Source organism: Sebastes fasciatus, chromosome 9 (assembly GCF_043250625.1).
Source record: "Sebastes fasciatus isolate fSebFas1 chromosome 9, fSebFas1.pri, whole genome shotgun sequence".
Classification (NCBI taxonomy): Eukaryota; Metazoa; Chordata; class Actinopteri; order Perciformes; family Sebastidae; genus Sebastes; species Sebastes fasciatus.
Genome location: NC_133803.1, coordinates 23,770,343 through 23,787,581, shown reverse-complemented (window position 1 = coordinate 23,787,581; position 17,239 = coordinate 23,770,343). Strand labels below are relative to the sequence as shown.

General features: G+C 39.0%; 1 protein-coding gene across 1 annotated transcript; it reads left to right on the top strand.

Moving 5' to 3' along the window:
* Positions 1–1,021: 1,021 nt before the first annotated feature.
* Positions 1,022–16,937, top strand: kmo (kynurenine 3-monooxygenase). The gene is made up of 15 exons (XM_074646832.1): positions 1,022–1,143; positions 2,519–2,588; positions 2,788–2,885; positions 3,496–3,585; positions 4,432–4,480; positions 6,308–6,395; positions 10,437–10,602; positions 10,717–10,788; positions 12,819–12,940; positions 13,406–13,553; positions 13,633–13,690; positions 13,788–13,870; positions 15,360–15,461; positions 15,556–15,615; positions 16,432–16,937. The coding sequence occupies exons 1-15, from the start codon at positions 1,084–1,086 to the stop codon at positions 16,576–16,578; spliced, it is 1,413 nt and encodes a 470-aa protein (XP_074502933.1). The 5' UTR covers positions 1,022–1,083; the 3' UTR covers positions 16,579–16,937.
* Positions 16,938–17,239: the final 302 nt, after the last annotated feature.

Here is a 17,239-nt window from a genome sequence, read left to right as displayed (position 1 = left end):
TTATTTTCCCCACAAAAACAATGTACACAGTGTACATCCCAACCAACACAATGTTGCACATACAGTGGTCTACATACAAAACAACAGAAGAATTTACTGTATACAGTTACAGTAAAAAAAACGAAAAAAAAACTATGCTGCATCCTCTTTTCTGTTTCGGTCTGGCCACAGCACCTCATCCACATCACAAGCAATGTTTTCCCTGGCCAAGCAGCGGGGGAAATATCGCTTAGCGTGTCGAATCCAGCCATGAAAAGCATCAACTGATTGCTAATTGTAACACTGTGTGACAGGTGTTTGCCCATGTGATGAGTCAGTGTGCATAGTAGGGCAATTGACTTTAGAATTTTGAATGACAGTGTGTTCCTTGTGAAAACGAGATTTTCTTCATGAAAATTGTGCCAAATGCAGAGAATTGTGTGTAGTGTTTTGAAAAAAGTGTGTTTTAGAACTGCAATTTGAGTGTAAAGCAGGAATTGTGCTTGTAGTTTAGCAGAATTGGTTCAGGGGGTTGGTGCATGAGTTACATGTTGTGGTCATTGTGTGTCAAGTACCAGTATTTGTGTGTAAACAATTGAGAAAAACTGTAATAACATAAACTTTGTTATGAGTTGTGGTTATGTAGCCATTGAAATTGCTGTCTTTAGTCACTAGATGGCGACAAAGTCCATTATTTGTTCAATGTCATTCACTAGACCAGCTGCCCAGAAGAAGTGATTCTAGTCCTCTCGTGACTTTAGGGACCTTTGGACTCTTGTAATGATCTTTTCTTTCTTTTTACTAATAGGCTTAATAACTAGACACAGTCAGGTTATAGTTTTAGGAGCTTTTTCTTAAATATAACCTAGTGTTGGCTAAAGTACAAGAAATTCTTTAGTCACCTGAGGGTGAGCGTGTTATCAGACTCTGTCTGGCTGGAGAGCCCTCATGTTATCTGTTGCTTTTGTTTGTTTTGAAAGAGGGAACTGGTTTTGTAATGACTTTCATAGGATTCACTCTGCTCCTCCTCCTCTTTTAAACGTCTGTAAACCACTCTGAGTTGGACAGTGAGAGAGGTCAGAGCACCAGAGAGCCTTCAGCACGATGGAGGAGACAACCGGCAGATCAACCAAGAAAAAAGTGGTAGTGGTGGGCGGTGGTTTGGTAAGAAAAGAAAACGAAAGTGAAATATGAAATCATTGTACCTCTTGTGGTTCTGCATTTTGACCTTTACCATGGTAACTGTCTTCTTTTAAAGCTGTGCAGTAAGCTCTTTTTTAGTAGGCCTATATTGCAGTCAAATGTGTATTTGCCAGTGGTGGAGGAAGTATTCAGATCCTTTACTTCAGTAAAAGTACTAATACCACACTGCAAAAATACTCTGTTACAAGTGAAAGTCCTGCTTTGAAAATGTTTCTTAAGTAAAAGTAAGTATAATCAGGAAAATGTACTTAAAGTGTTAAAACTATAATGCAGAATAATGTCCCCTGTGACTGTTACACTATTATATATTCTACCAAGTAATGTAAAAGCAGGATTTTACTACAACTAATGATTATTTTCATTATGGATTAATTTGCTGATTAATTTCTCCATTGATCGATTGATTGTTTGGTTTGTAAAAATTCTGAAAATAACCAACCAACAGTCCAAACCTCAACATTATTACTAATACATTACAATTATTAACATTATTAAATGGAAAAGCAGCAAATCCTCACATCTGAGAGCCTGAAACCATGAAATGTTTCAGATATTTTTGCATGAAAATTATAATTTACTAATCAACTAATTGATTATTCGACGTATAGTTTAAAAAAAAAAAAGTCTTCATATGTTTTTTTATGTTTAATTTGTAAAGTAGGCTAACTAAAGCTGTTTAGTGGACTAAAACGTACAATATTTCTCTCTGAAATGTAGAGTAGAAGTAGAAAGTGGAATGAAATGGAAATACCCAAGTGAAGTACAGATACTTCAAAAGTACTTGAGTAAATCTACTTAGTTACATTCCACCACTGGTATTTGCATTTAACAGTGTGGAAATAAGGAAATTAAAAAAGAGTGTTTAGGTATGGCTATGCCTACAGTATAGTGTTAATATCACAAATCACAAATCTGCCTCAAGGGGCTTTACAATCTGTAGAGGATACAATGTAGAGCTGCAACAATTAACCGATTAATCAATTAGTTGTCAACTATTAAATTAATCAGCAACTATTTTGATAATCAATTAATCAGTTTGAAAAAAAAGTTTCAACATTTTATGATTCCAGCTTCTTAAATGTGAATATTTCCTGGTTTCTTTACTCCTCTATGACAGTAAACTGAATCTCTTTGAGTTGTGGACAAAACAAGACATTTGATGATGTCATCTTGGGCTTTGGGAAACACTGATTGACATCCTTCACCATTTTCTGACATTTTATAGACCAAACAACTAATCGATTTAAATCCTTAGTTGCAGCCCTAATACAATGTAAAGCACAGTGATTTTGGCAAGATGTTCAAATAACTGTCCTTATTCCCCTTCACACTTTAGGTCGGTGCACTGAACGCCTGCTTCTTTGCCAAAAGAGGCTTTGATGTGGAAGTCTTTGAAACTCGGGAAGGTAATATTCAAAGCTTTCTTAAAAGTAAATAACATTGTCACATCACGACCCTCTCTGAGGAATAGACTCTTGCATCAAAACTACAATAATCCTGAACAGTGTGCACATACCGAGACGTTAAAAACACATTGTTTTTTTCAATGGATAACCAAAATTTCACAAAGGTAATATTAAACCCATTGTGTCTGATTTTGGTCAGATATCCGGCAAGCCAAAGTTGTGAAGGGAAGAAGCATCAACCTGGCTTTGTCTCACCGGGGCCGGCAAGCACTGAAGCATGTTGGTCTGGAGGACAAGGTGTGCTTATTAGATATACTCACTGTTTAACTGGTAAAATGTAAATGAGGTAAGGTTTCTCTTACGGCTGCAGGGGCTGCTGATCCTAGCTTGCTTGTTTATTGGTCCCAGAGATGGGTGTGGCATCCATTATTCTTGCCCTTGTTATCGTATAATTCTCTTAAACAGGTATAATCCCTTCATTTTTTGTTTATCTGGATTTCTAAAAGTGAAATATTAGATGTGTGGCCAGGCCCCCGGGAATCTGTCCAACCTGCTTTCTTTGCTTGCAGTCCACTCAAGATGTTTTATTCTGGCATCTTCTTTGTTGGTCCACATTTGCAGCACTGAGCGTGTTATGCACGCCTGAGAACTCTGCATCTTTTTTCTTACACTTAAGTGACTTTTCAGCATGACCAAACAAGGCCTGCTTTACAAGGCGTTCACATACCGTTCAAGGGCAGATACTGGGTGACTGGTTGCACTTCTCAGTGGCACGATACCCTGTTTCTTATAAATTGAGACTGAAAACATGGATTGTGCCAATGCAAAGTATAAAACTATAAAGAATTTGTTATCCTAAATGTTAATGAATGTAATTTGACTACCCGTATTAATCATTTTTCCTCAGATTGTCTCCCAGGGGATCCCCATGCATGCGAGAATGATCCATTCCCTGAGCGGGAAACAGTCCACGATCCCTTACGGCAAGAAAGGCCAGGTAAGCTGGCTGTTGTTATAATAATAATAATAATAATGATGCTGAACATATATTTTATTATGCAAAATGCAGAACAATCCAAGATGAACTGACAATTGTAGGACTATGGTCATTCACTAAATAACTTATTTTTGTGATGTAAGATATACTAATTATATGCTAGGAGGAGGTCTGACCTATTCGTTAGTACTGATAACATACCTTAATAGATCTTAATGGATTTCTATTTGCATGGTTATGCAGTATTACTATATCTTGTCACTTCTGGTAAAGTACTTCAGCTTGGTATAGATAGTATCTTTAATATTTCCTACATATTGCTGAAAAGAATACCCATCTACACCATTACACTACTGAGTTACAAGTGTTTGGTTGTTAGTAAATAGAAGAATTGCCTCATATACTGGGTCAGTCTGCAGATTAAATATTAATTTTGCAGTTTGCAAGACCTCACATGTGCCAACGTAGGTGTGTTCAGAAGCACACGCAGCAACATGCATGTGTATGTTTGTTGAAATGACTCAAGGATGCACCAAATGATGAACAGTACGTGTGACAACTCATGCAGTCTGACTGAAATTATGTCACAAAGCCACAGAGCATGGTTAGTGAGTCTGAAAATACTTTGTTTTTAATTACACTGCTGGCAGTTTGGCAGAGAGTCTCAATCCCACGGGGATTTGCATGGTTAAATAAAACAAAAATACACAAAAAAAGACAGTGAATGCACGTAGAGTCATGAATGTAGGGAGACCCCCGAGGCTTCCTGCTCCCATTTTAAATCAACAGTGTCACAGTTGTGTTTGTGAAGCTGCAGCACTTTAATACAGGTGATTTTACTTCCAGTTCATCCTGTCAGTAGACCGAGCCAATCTGAACAAAGAACTGCTAACAGGTAAGAACATTAATAGTGAACACAACGTCATAGGTTGTGTGCTGAAATAACCAAGTTATAGCCAAACTGAAATGACAATTTAACATTCAAATGATGCAAAATGTATTTTAGTTTTAGTCCCTTTCCGACATGCACCCCGTCACATTAATCTGATGGCAATTTAACACGTGTGTCTCATGTCTGAATAAGCGCCTGAGTCACTTTTATGTAAAAGTTACAACAGCAATCTCACCAGGCTGACCTAGTGACATTTCTGTAACACTTTCAATACGGCACACATCTGAATTGAAAGCCATCAGATTAACATGTAGGCAGCAGCAGCAGCTCAAGGTGAAACGTGCAAAGAGAGAGACATTCAGTCTTCTAACAGCACTGTGATAAATGTAATATCTCAATCTTCATCAAAATCAGTTTAATTAACTAGGAAACACAGTGAATTTTAAGTTAATGCGCTGATTCTTCTCATTTTAGATCAGGCTATAAAAACAATTTTCCCCTCAGGGATCATCCATCCAGCCACAGTAATAATCTAACTACAGTCTCTTTATATATTTTAAGTTTTCATTCATGTGTGAACAAATCAATGAATATCTACCAAAACGCTTTACATACAGCAAGCTAGGAATCAAACAAGAGTCACAACTTCTCAGATATTATAAAACAGCCTCTCTAATTACATTAAATGATGAAATTGGTACAGAATACTCTAAAATATTTCCTCAATGGAACAACATAGTCATGTCCATGGTGCGCAAATACACCATGAAGTGATGATGCAAAATGATGACGATTCTAGGGGCTGCAACTAACAATTATTTTCATTGTTGATTATTTTCTCGATTAATTGATTAGTTGTTTGGTCTAGAAAATGCTGAAAAATGTTGATCAGTGTTTCCCAAAGCCCATGATGACGTCCTCAAATGTCTTGTTTTGTCCATTAGCTGTCTTCTGGTCATAAAAGACCTAGTAAGGATGTAGTAACTAAACCTGTTAGTAGTGCATTCATGCCTTTTATTATAATGAATTCAACTCTTTATTTGAAAGAGGAAGAATGTGTTCTTGCAAAAGTTCCATTCTGTATAGTATCACTTTAATAGGATCCCATTTTACTAACAGCATATTATACCGTATATTAATACATATTCTTGAATTCTATGAAAGCCGACCAAGTCACCCTCAATACATCTTTAATTCATGAACTGTGCACAGCGCTCCAAATTAAAAGACAATCTCTTCCCTCCTAGCGATTGTCCTCGAAGAGGTTGTTTGCTACTGAGCTGAGCCTGATCGACTGCAGATCCTCCCTGTGCGTTAGCTCCTTTAAACTATGAGTATACGTCATGAGTACATCTGGGAATGTGTTAGTCTTTTTCCGGCTAAAAGGATTTTTCCTAATATTTAATGAAGTGCCTCAGTGCACGCTAGGAGATAATGTGTGACAGCGTGGCTCTGTGTTTAATTATGTGTGCTGAAAAAGGGGCTGATTGTAAAGCGGTCGCTCTTATCAGGGCCCATCCAGACTCCCGGAGTGAACATCGAGATAAAGAGATTTTTGGAGAGTGTGACAACCTTTTCACAAAAAACAGATATGCTGACTGTCTGCTGCGTTGTGGTGTTGCATGAGATTCATGCTAATCAGCATGAGGTCACTCCTCTTCAGCGGTGTGGGGATTGATTTAACTGTTTACCTGACAGCTGCTGTCCTTACTGCATTTTATTAGAACAGTGTGCATTTTAACCAGATGTTAGCTGTCATATTAACCTGCTGGAGTTACGTCACGCTTGCATCTCTGATATAAGCTCCTTTTATAACATGTTTTCTGACAGAGGCAGAGACGTATCCAAACACAAAGTTGAACTTTGACCACAAACTGCAGGACTGGAGTGCTAAAACAGGGCTAATGACCTTTGACAGGTAAATAGTTACCGATCTTACACACACACACACACACACACACACACACACACACCATAACCGCTAATGCCTAATCCTTACCCTGACCCTAACCTTAAATCACACCCTACCCTTAAACCAAGTCTTCTCCCTAAAATGTAATGATTTACATTATGGGGACTTTTATTTTGTCGCTAAAAGGAAGGTGAGTCCCCACAATGTTACTGTGTAAACAGATTTATGTCCCCACAACATAATAATAATAATAAGCTTTATTTATATAGCACCTTTCATAACATCTAATGCAGCTCAAAGTGCAAGAGAAACAAATCAGTAACAAAGGTACAGGGGACACAAGGAGCAAAAACAATAAAATAATAAAAAACGAGATTAATTGCAAATTAATCGCACAGTTTTTATCTGTTCAAAATGTACCTTAAAGGGAGATTTGTCAAGTAATTGATACTCTTATCAACATGGGAGTGGACAAATGTGCTGCCTTATGCGAATGTATGTAGCAATATTTATTATTGGAAATCAATTAACAACACTAAACAATGACAAATATTGTCCAGAAACCCTCACAGGTACTGCATTTAACATAAAAAATATGCTCAACTCATAACATGACAAACTGCAACCCAACAGGCAACAACAGCTGTCAGTGTGTTGACTTGACTATGACTTGCCCCAAACTGCATGTGATTATCATAAAGTGGGCATGTCTGTAAAGGAGAGACTCGTGGGTACCCATAGAACCCATTTTCATTCACATATCTTGAGGTCAGAGGTCAAGAGACCCATTTGAAAATTGCCATGCCAGTTTTTCCTCGCCAAAATTTAGCCAATGGATTCTTTAAGGTTTCTAGTTTCATCGGATACCAGTATCTTCACTTTAGCTTTGAAACTGAGCCCGCTACAACCTAAAAATCTCAGGTTACATTAATGCGTTAAAGAAATTTGTGGCATTAAAACAAATTTGCGTTAAATTTAAGACATAAAACCATAAGATAAGTACGAGAAATCTAAAATAATATAAAATAATAACAATGATGTTAGAAAAAGGTGGAATTAATTAAAAGCAAGATTGTAATAAATAACTTTTAAGCTTTTTCTTAAAAGTTATCAACAGAAGTTGCTCGTCTTATTTGTGATGTGACAACAGGAGGCTGCTTCACCGTACTTTTAATGTAAGTCATTTTTGGTATGTTGAGCCAACCAGTGCTAGACGACCTAAGGGAACATACTCAGACATGAGTAATACACGCACACACACACACACACACACACACACACACACACACACACACACACACACACACACACAAACACACACTATATTTGGTGGTAATCTAGGAGGAGGATCTGCTCATTTGGATTCTTTGTTCTGACTCTGGCTATATTGATCATGTCTCCTCTGTGTTACATGTTAACACACATTGCCAACAATGGTTAACTGCTGGATGGTGATAAACATTTGAAGCCTCTGTCTGTGCATGACTTTCAGTAGCTTTGTAATCGGTTGTCCTTGAGCTAAATGTGACGCACAACCCAATTAACAGCGAAACACCTCCGGGTCGTTTTAGTTGTGGAACTTAGCGTACCCATGCAGTGAATTATTAACACAGCACGCAGGAACACAAACTGATTCAGAGTAAACTGAATTCAGCCTTATCTAAAACGTGTACAAATCCATTTGATGTGTATTTATTTATTTTATTTTTAATGCCCGGCGGTCCGGCAGCGCGTGTACCTGGTTGGATCGGAATGAGTCACTGTGCAGTTATCGCCACAGTGAACAAACACTTTAATGTGCTTCAATTAAATCAAGTTTTACGTAAAAGGCCGCGAGTGTGCCTTGAATCCAAAAGTCACCCTGGTGTGTACGTAACACATCCAGGACACATCGGTCCCTCTGCCCTGCTGTTGAACTGTGACAGCTCATATTTGCTCTCTCCAGCTTGTATGATTAAATGTACACGGAGAGCCTGATGCCACTGTGATAGCCCATTTCCTCCCATACTAGCCAGGAAATGTTCACAGATGGCCATCAGCATGAAATAGAGGTCCGGACTGAAATATCTCAACAACTATTGTAATTAAATTTTGTAATGCTTCATGTGTTGCTGCTCCACCTCTAACCCTTAGCTCTGGATATTTGCATGCTGATGCTCAGCCTCCTACAAGATATGACCTGAAACACTAATGTCTATGAGGTCAAGAATAATTAAACTGACTGCACGTAGCAACGAAAAAACATCATTATGTCCTCTGCAAGGATCATTAAATGGGATGATAGAGTGCCAAAAATGCATTCACATTGAGTTTAACAGATGCACCCACATCTCCACTGGGGTCATTAATGTCCGCTGTCCCCGTGAACAGAGTCAGATCTCAGAGCCAACGTTTAACTCTCATGTAACTCCAGGAACTGTGACAGGAAGCCTCAGCAGACCTCCTGCTATGTGGAGCAGCTTTTAAACCAAACAGTATACAGTGTGTGTTTATAGGTGCCGTCATCTGTGACCACTATGGCTTTAAGTGAAATTACTATGAATCGGAAAAAGCCAGATACCATTATAACCATTGTGTCAATGAAATATTGTATATTTGGTGAGAAGCTTGTAAATAAGTTAAAGGAACAGTGTGTAACATCTCGGGGGATCTATTAGCAGAAATGGATATAATAATCATAACTATGTTTTCATTAGTGTATAATCCCCTGAAACTAAGAATCGTTATGTTTTCGTTAAGTTAGAATGAGCCCTTCATATCTACATATGGATATATCTCACTTTTGACTTTAAAATTAATTTTAAAGTTTACAATTATTTTAGGGCTGTCAATCGATTAGAATATGAATCGCAATTAATCGCATGATTGTCCATAGTTAATCGCGATCAATCGCAAATTAATCACACAGTTTTTTATCTGTTCAAAATGTACCTTAAAGGGCTTGCTTTATGCAAATGTATATATATATTTATTATTAGAAATCAATTAACAACACAAAACAATGACAAATATTGTCCAGAAACCCTCACAGGTACTGCATTTAGCATAAATTGACTATGACTTGCCCCACACGGCATGTGATTATCATGTCTGTAAAGGGGAGACTCGTGGGTACCCATAGAACCCATTTTCATTCACATATCTTGAGGTCAGAGGTCAAGAGACCCCTTTGAAAATGGCCATGCCAGTTTTTCCTCGACAAAATTTAGCGTACATTTGGAGCATTATTTAACCTCCTTCACGACAGGCTAGTATGACATGGTTGGTACCAATGGATTCATTAGGTTTTTCTAGTTTCATATGATGCCAGTATCTTTACTCTAGTGTTTAAACTGAGCCCGCTACAACCTAAAAATCACAAATTGCGTTAATGCATTAAAGAAATTAGTTGTGTTAAAACAAATTTGATTTTTTTTTACAGCCCTAAATTATTGTTTTAAGTTTTGTTAGGGCAAGGGCCATGTGCCATTTAGATAAACTATATTTATAATAAGCTTTTTCAGTGGTAACATATGAGAATACATATAGTATTATAGTATATATAATATATATATAATATAGTAAATAGTATTCAGTGGCCTAATTTTCCAACGTACGTACTAATACTAATAGGAAAGCCAAACAAGCTGCAGCTTTAAGTGAACTCCTGCAGAGAAAAAGATACACCCAACGTGTGCATGGTGAAAAGTTCAAGTGTGAAAAAGAAAAGCTCAGACATACAGCTCCGGGTCTGAATCAAACTCAGAGCACACAGCCTGAGGGGCCCATCACTTACCACATTTTCTCAGACTAAACATCCACAGAGGAACAGGTTTTTACACACCTGAGTGTCAGCCTGGGTGACAGGTGCGTAGGCATCGGGACATTGCTTCTAGTAAGCCCGAAGAAGGTCTCTTATCTAACGTGTCGACTGCTTGCTGGTATTATTTTATAATGTCCTCAGACTGAGGATTAACCCGTTAAATCAAGTTAGTATCTAGTAGAGCTATGTAGCATATGGATGTCAGTATACATTAAAGTGAATTTATCATGTTGTGTGTTTCTCAGGTCAGACGGGTCCAGTGAGCAGATCAAGGCCGACCTGATCGTAGGCTGTGACGGAGCTTTCTCTGCCATCCGCAAGCAGTTCCTCCGTCTCAGCCGCTTCAACTACAGCCAGACGTACATCCCCCACGGCTACATGGAGCTCACCATGCCGCCCATCAACGGAGAGGTCAGTCTGCTCTGTACAGCACCTTCCTGTTATTGAAGTGGGTGAGATGCTGCTAGTGTTACACTCACAATTTCATTTTGTTTGTCCCACTTTCATCATCCTCATCATCCTCAGTTTGCCATGAAGCCAAATTATCTGCACATCTGGCCACGAAACACGTTCATGATGATCGCCCTGCCCAACATGGTGAGTGTGAATTTTATTTTATTTTCTCCCGTATTTTCTCCAATGTGAGCTGTTTATTGGTGATACCTCACATTTCTTGGCAACCATCAGCTGTTACAGAAAGACTTAATCACTTCAGAAGATGTCAGGGCATGATTGACCTCTGGGATGTACTCATAATTAATTAGAGTTAATTAGCCTAATTTACAGAGCTTCATAGCCAGTAGTAGCTTACTCAGTTACTACTGCAAAATGTCTGCTAAACCTCTTTTTGTCAGACTTGTCTCTGTCTCTCCTGTCCTTCTTAATTCCACAATGATTTTTTTCTGCATGGCTGACTTAGCACAACAGTGAGAGCAGGTCAAAGCAGCTGACTTTGGAGTGCATTCACGCTGTCACTGACTGTCCTAGTAGGAACACATTAAGGCTGAGAAAACACATCCTTGCGCCTATGGATACCATGGTAACAGTGACGGTGCTAAAAGGTCCTCAGGGAGGACTGCGTGATGTTGACAGATAGCACCTGCTCAGATGGACAGATAATGACGCGCCCACAACCTCAGCGCACTTTCATCCATCACCCGCACTTGGTGGAGTTTGGCACACATTACATTTGCATTGAGGGTGGAGGATTCTAGGATGGGTTCAGCATGGAGGATTTTTAGACCCATGAAAGTAATCTGTATTGATGCAGCATTCATGAAAGGATGTATTCCTTGTAAGGCCGTCAAAGTTAACGAGATAATAATGCGTTAACGCAAAATAGTTTTAACGCCACTAATTTCTTTAACACATTAACGCAATCACTCTTTCAGAGGTTGTAGCAGGCTCAGTTTTAAAGCTATAGTGAAGACAGTGGTATCAGAAAACCTAAGGAATCCACTGGTACCAACCATGTCATACTAGCTTGTCACGAAGGAGGTTAAATAACTCAAAACCTGCGCTAAATTTTGGCGAGGAAAAACTGTCATGACCATTTTCAAAGGGGTCCCTTGACCTCTGACCTCAATATCTGTGAATGAAAATGGGTTCTATGGGTACCCATGAGTCTCCCCTTTACAGACATGCCCACTTTATAATAATCACATGCAGTTTGGGGCAAGTCATAGTCAAGTCAGCACACTGACACACTGACAGCTGTTGTTTCCTGTTGGGCTGCAGTTTGCCATGTTATGATTTGAGCATATTTTTTATGCTAAATGCAGTACCTGTGAGGGTTTCTGGACAATATTTGTCATTGTTTTGTGTTATTAATTAATTTCCAATAACAAATACATACATACATTTGCATAAAAGAAGCATATTTACCCACTCTCGTGGTTGGTACCAGTGGATTCTTTAGGTTTTTCTAGTTTCATATGATGCCAGTATCTTCACTCTAGCTTTAAAACTGAACCCGCTACAACCTAAAAATCGCAAGTTGTGTTAATGCGTTAAAGAAATTAGTGGCATTAAAACCAATTTGTGAGAAAGTGTTATTATCGCGTTAACTTTGACAGCCTTACAAGAAATATAATTGCAATTAAGAAACATTAATACCTTAACACAGGAGACCATAAGTTAAAGGAGAATGCCTCTCTGAAGAAAGATACTTCACAAGTTATATACTTTTGCCAAGACAGAGAAAACCTCCAATATTAGTCAACTTACGTATTCTTAGTTACCATCATTCTGACCAATCAGTCAGTCAGTGTGTGCTGACCACATGTTAACATGAAACCTTCATGCTCCCTTTATGTCATGAATCAAATCACATCAAATAAGGATCCAGGGTATTTTCACAACACGGGCCTCTTTGCAGGACAGCTGAGTTATTAAAAAACAATCTAACTGTACTTAGGAAAAGGGTGAACCAATTGAATAAATCATGATCTTTAAAAATGACTTCCACACATTCTCATTTAACAAGCAGTCAGCTTACAATGTGCAGGGAATTACTGAGTATCCAGCAGCTAGCCTATCTCTTTGTGACTTGATTCAATCTGACAAGCAGTGTGTCACTATGGATTTGAGAGCTAACATCCCTGCACTGTGTTTGTTTTCCAATTTAGGACAAGACATTTACCTGCACTCTCTTCATGCCCTTTGAGGAGTTTGAGAAGATCACCACAGGCGATGAAGTCATCGAGTTTTTCCAAAAATACTTCCCTGACACCATACCACTGATAGGAGTGTAAGGAGTGTTTCTCCCTGTCTCTCCCGTTTCTCCCCCTCTGCCTTTATCTCGTCATCCAACCTGCCATTCCATCCTCAAAAACACTTTTCATTTCTCATCATCCTGTCGACTCCGGCAACGTCCCCGGCCATGATCTGTGAAGCATGAAATTGCAGACTTACAGTTACATGGGTTTGCTTTAATATGAGGTGAACCGTGAGTTGAGGGTGACACAGAGATAGGGGAGGCCTGAGCTGAGCTCATTTTCTCTCTGGGTTGACTTTATTTGCAGTGCTCGGGCATAAACAACTGAATGCATGCTTTCTGTTTGGCTGTTTAACTCTACCGGGGCAGACAGAGCAAGGTTGTGTTAGTTTATCCAGATGTGACAGATGCTTTTGTAGCAAGCAAAAACCAGAGTCTGTCAAAATGAATAGCTTAAAATGAGTTTATAATTGTTTTATTTCTGTTTGTGCCTCACAGTGATGCTCTCAAGACGGATTATTTCCGATTGCCAGGGCAGGCCATGGTGTCTATCAAGTGCTCCCCATATCACATCGGAGACAAATGTGTCCTAATGGGCGACGCGGCCCACGCAGTGGTGCCGTTCTACGGTCAGGGGATGAACGCTGTAAGTAACACTTAATGGAGGAGAAGAAAAGGCAGAAGAGAATTAAATGGAGACTCATTCATCCGTTCTTGCTTTCTAGGGCTTTGAGGACTGCATAGTGTTTGAAGAAATAATGGATCAGTTCAGTGAGGATTTCAGTAAGTACTTTTAAAATGAGCAGAGATTGAAGGAGACGGAGGATGAACCGACGGTTCATAAGACAGTGTGGCTGTTTTCCTTTGTGTGTCCATCCAGGTGCTGTACTGCCGGAGTATAGCAGAGTGAGAGTCCCAGACGACCACGCCATTGCAGACCTGGCCATGTACAACTACATTGAAGTAATGCATATTTATTTAAAGAGGACCTATTATGCTCATTTTCAGGTTCATACTTGTATTTTAGGCTTCTTCTAGAACATATTTACATGCTTTAATGTTCAAAAAACTCTTAATACCCGCTGCGGCATGTCTTTTCACCATCAAAACGCTCTGTTTGAGTTCTGAAAAAGTCCAGTCTGCTCTGATTGGTCAGCTGGCCCACTCTGTTGTGATTGGTCAACTGAACCAAACTCTTTAGACTAGGTTTGTTTGAGGGTGTGCCAGACTAGCCGCTTGGCAGGTATTATGCAAATGTCTTACTTGATGACATCACCACGTTACAAAAGAAAAGGCAGTACAAGTACATCAAAACTGCACAGAAGTACAGCATTAGAGTAAATGTACTTAGTTACATTCCACCACTGGGGATGGCTCAAGTAATGACTTTCTCTCTTTAATATTGCAGTTTATTCGCAACATTCGGCTTAACTTTTAACAGCGTCTGCCATAATTTAACATGAGTTGTTAGAGTTAATTAGATGAAGAAGAAAGTCAGCTTTGGTTCTGGGTATGCCGGCTCCAAATATCTGTAGATATTACGTTATCCATCACATCTGACAGGTGGACAGCTCCCTTACCATCTGTCCATTCAAATTCATGCACTCAAAAAGACAGTAGCTGGTCTCAGGACTGTCATTATTCTTACAGATCTTACTGTAAATTTACAGCACTTTGTTTTAGCTTAATCCTCCAGAGTAGAGAAGACCATCTGGAGCTTCTGATGCGGCTATAAGATTTATTTAAAACTGCAGTGGGTAGAAACGGAGCAAATATGATTAAAAAAAGTTTTTTTTTATAAAACAATCACTATGTCCTGACAGTACTGCATGAGACAGGTAATCTGAAAAAGAAATGATGTGCCTCTGTGTCCTCCGGTGCTCCTAATGACATCTGCAAGATTTCACCGACCATAGGAAAACAACCAATCAGAGCTGAGCTGGAGCCTTGCCGTCTCTGAGCAGTCAATCACTCACAAACTACGATCATACGGTCAAACTAGGCAGCGCTGATCAAATATGAATCAATATTCTGGTACTGTAATGCCTATTTCTCTCCTCAAATGTTTTCAGAAACATCTTTTATTGTGTACTTTTTAGCTGTAAAATGAGAAAGTTTGTGACCCAGCAGCTATGTTGAAATCTGTTGAGGAAATACCAAGCACCGCCGGAGCACAGCCAATAGGAACGCTCTCTCTATGAAATGACCTGTGATTGGCCAAAGTCTTCCATCACAGGCTAGATTTTTTTAAAGTCTGAAAACAGAGCCATGAGGAGGTGCAGAAGTCTAGTTATCTCTCAGAACACTTGAATTACAACATGCTGAAAGGTTATTATGGGATTTTTGCCCAATGATGCCAAAAATATACTGCCTACTGCCACTTTAAAGACTTTACAATATGAAGGACAGATGGTTCACTTCACTAACACATGTACTTGTTTCTGTTTTATAGATGCGAGCCCATGTCAACTCCAAATGGTTCCTTTTCAGAAAACATGTCGATAACGTCCTCCACTTCCTCATGCCAAAGACAATAGTTCCACTTTACACAATGGTAGGTGTCTTAATAAACAATAACATGATCACTGTGACATTGCTGAGTTTACCACACAATCTCTATATCATCTGCTGCCCTTCTCTGTCTCCAGGTCACTTTCACTAGGACAAGGTACCATGAAGCTGTGGACCGCTTGCATTGGCAAGACAAAGTAAGACACTTCTCTTTAGACTCTTTCATTTCATTTCATCTTCCCTGCATACTATTTACTGTTTGGAGGATATTTTCATACCTTACATTTTAGTATTGTAATTCGGGACTCTTTTGAAGTCGCAGTTTTATCAGCATCGAGCATGAAAAGCGAATTGTGCGTAAATACTTCCCTTTTTAGAAACATTTATTCTACCACACACACACATAACTTTGCTGCATACTGTGTCTGATTGCTCTCGTTTGGCTGTAATGAGTCGGTTAGTGCTTAAGAGACCGTGTTGAACTGTTTGATGTGACCTCACGCCTCCTGCGCTAATGATCCACTGTCAGAAAGACAGCGAGGATTTCAAAGCCTCTTTTGTAAACTGATACAGAAAAACTGCTGTATGAAGCAGCATACAGTATGCATCAATAATTATAGTCCAATAATATAATATATATTATTCTGACATTCAGCATAATAATAAGTACTTTTACTTTTGATACTAGTTTATTTTAATTCTAATACTTTTGTAATTTTACTCAAGTAAGAGTTTGAATGCAGGATACAGAGTATTTCCACACTGTGGTATTAGTACTTTTACTTAAATAAAGGTTCTGAGTACTTCTTCCACAGCTGCATTTAATAAACCAAAGACCTAAAGTAAAGCATGACATGGCGTTGTCTTTGCAGTGATGTGCTTAATGCTTTTGATGTTCCTCAAAATGGAAAAAAAAGTCTCATGTGAAGGTGTGAGGAATTTTAAAGTTAGTGTGCATAACACTGATAAAACTGATTTCAAGCTAATTAAGATTTTAAATGTATTTTTCACAGGTGATAAACCGCAGCCTGCTGCTCAGCGCTACAGGAGCTGTTTTGGGATGCTCCTACCTGCTCATTAAAAATCCTCCTGATACCAGTAAACTCATCATCCCCGCTGAGATAATGTGGGACCGGCTCGCGGCTCTCTGGACCGCCTGAGCGCCGGCTCTGATCTGACAGACAAGTACAGAGACTGCAGCATCAAACACTAGAATCAAATGATAATTACAGTTTGATTGAATCTCCTAATGAACAAAATGAAGGCTCTGCTTGGCAGATTAAAGTAGTGTAATAATGATTATAACCTAACTTATACTAGTCATAATGATTGATAATTAGATTTCATCGCTGTTCAACGGCATGATAATGGTTTGACTGAAGGAGCGCAACAAATTTGATGAGTCTCGTGCCATCATCATCAACATTTGCACAGTTTTCACTGTGAGAACAAAAATGTCTGTATGAGTTTATAAAGATGCCCAGACATGAGTTGCAAATAAATGTTCCCTCAGCTCAAAGTTACTGTCTGATTTGTATTTTGCCTTTGGCTCCATTCCTCTCGACATCATCTAGGCCAGTGGTTCTCAACCTGGCGGTAGGGACCCCCAAGGGGGACGCCAGATGGTTGTGGAGAAAAAAATAAAATAGCATATTAAAAATAAAATAACATATTTTAGCGTGGGGAATGTTTTTTTGCATTACATCGCCTGTACCAGTGATATGATTTGCCTCAGAATAGATTTTACTGAGTGTGTTTGTGAGAGTCAAAGTGTGGGTGCACATGAGTTTCTGACCGGGGGAAAGAAAAAGTCACGGAAAG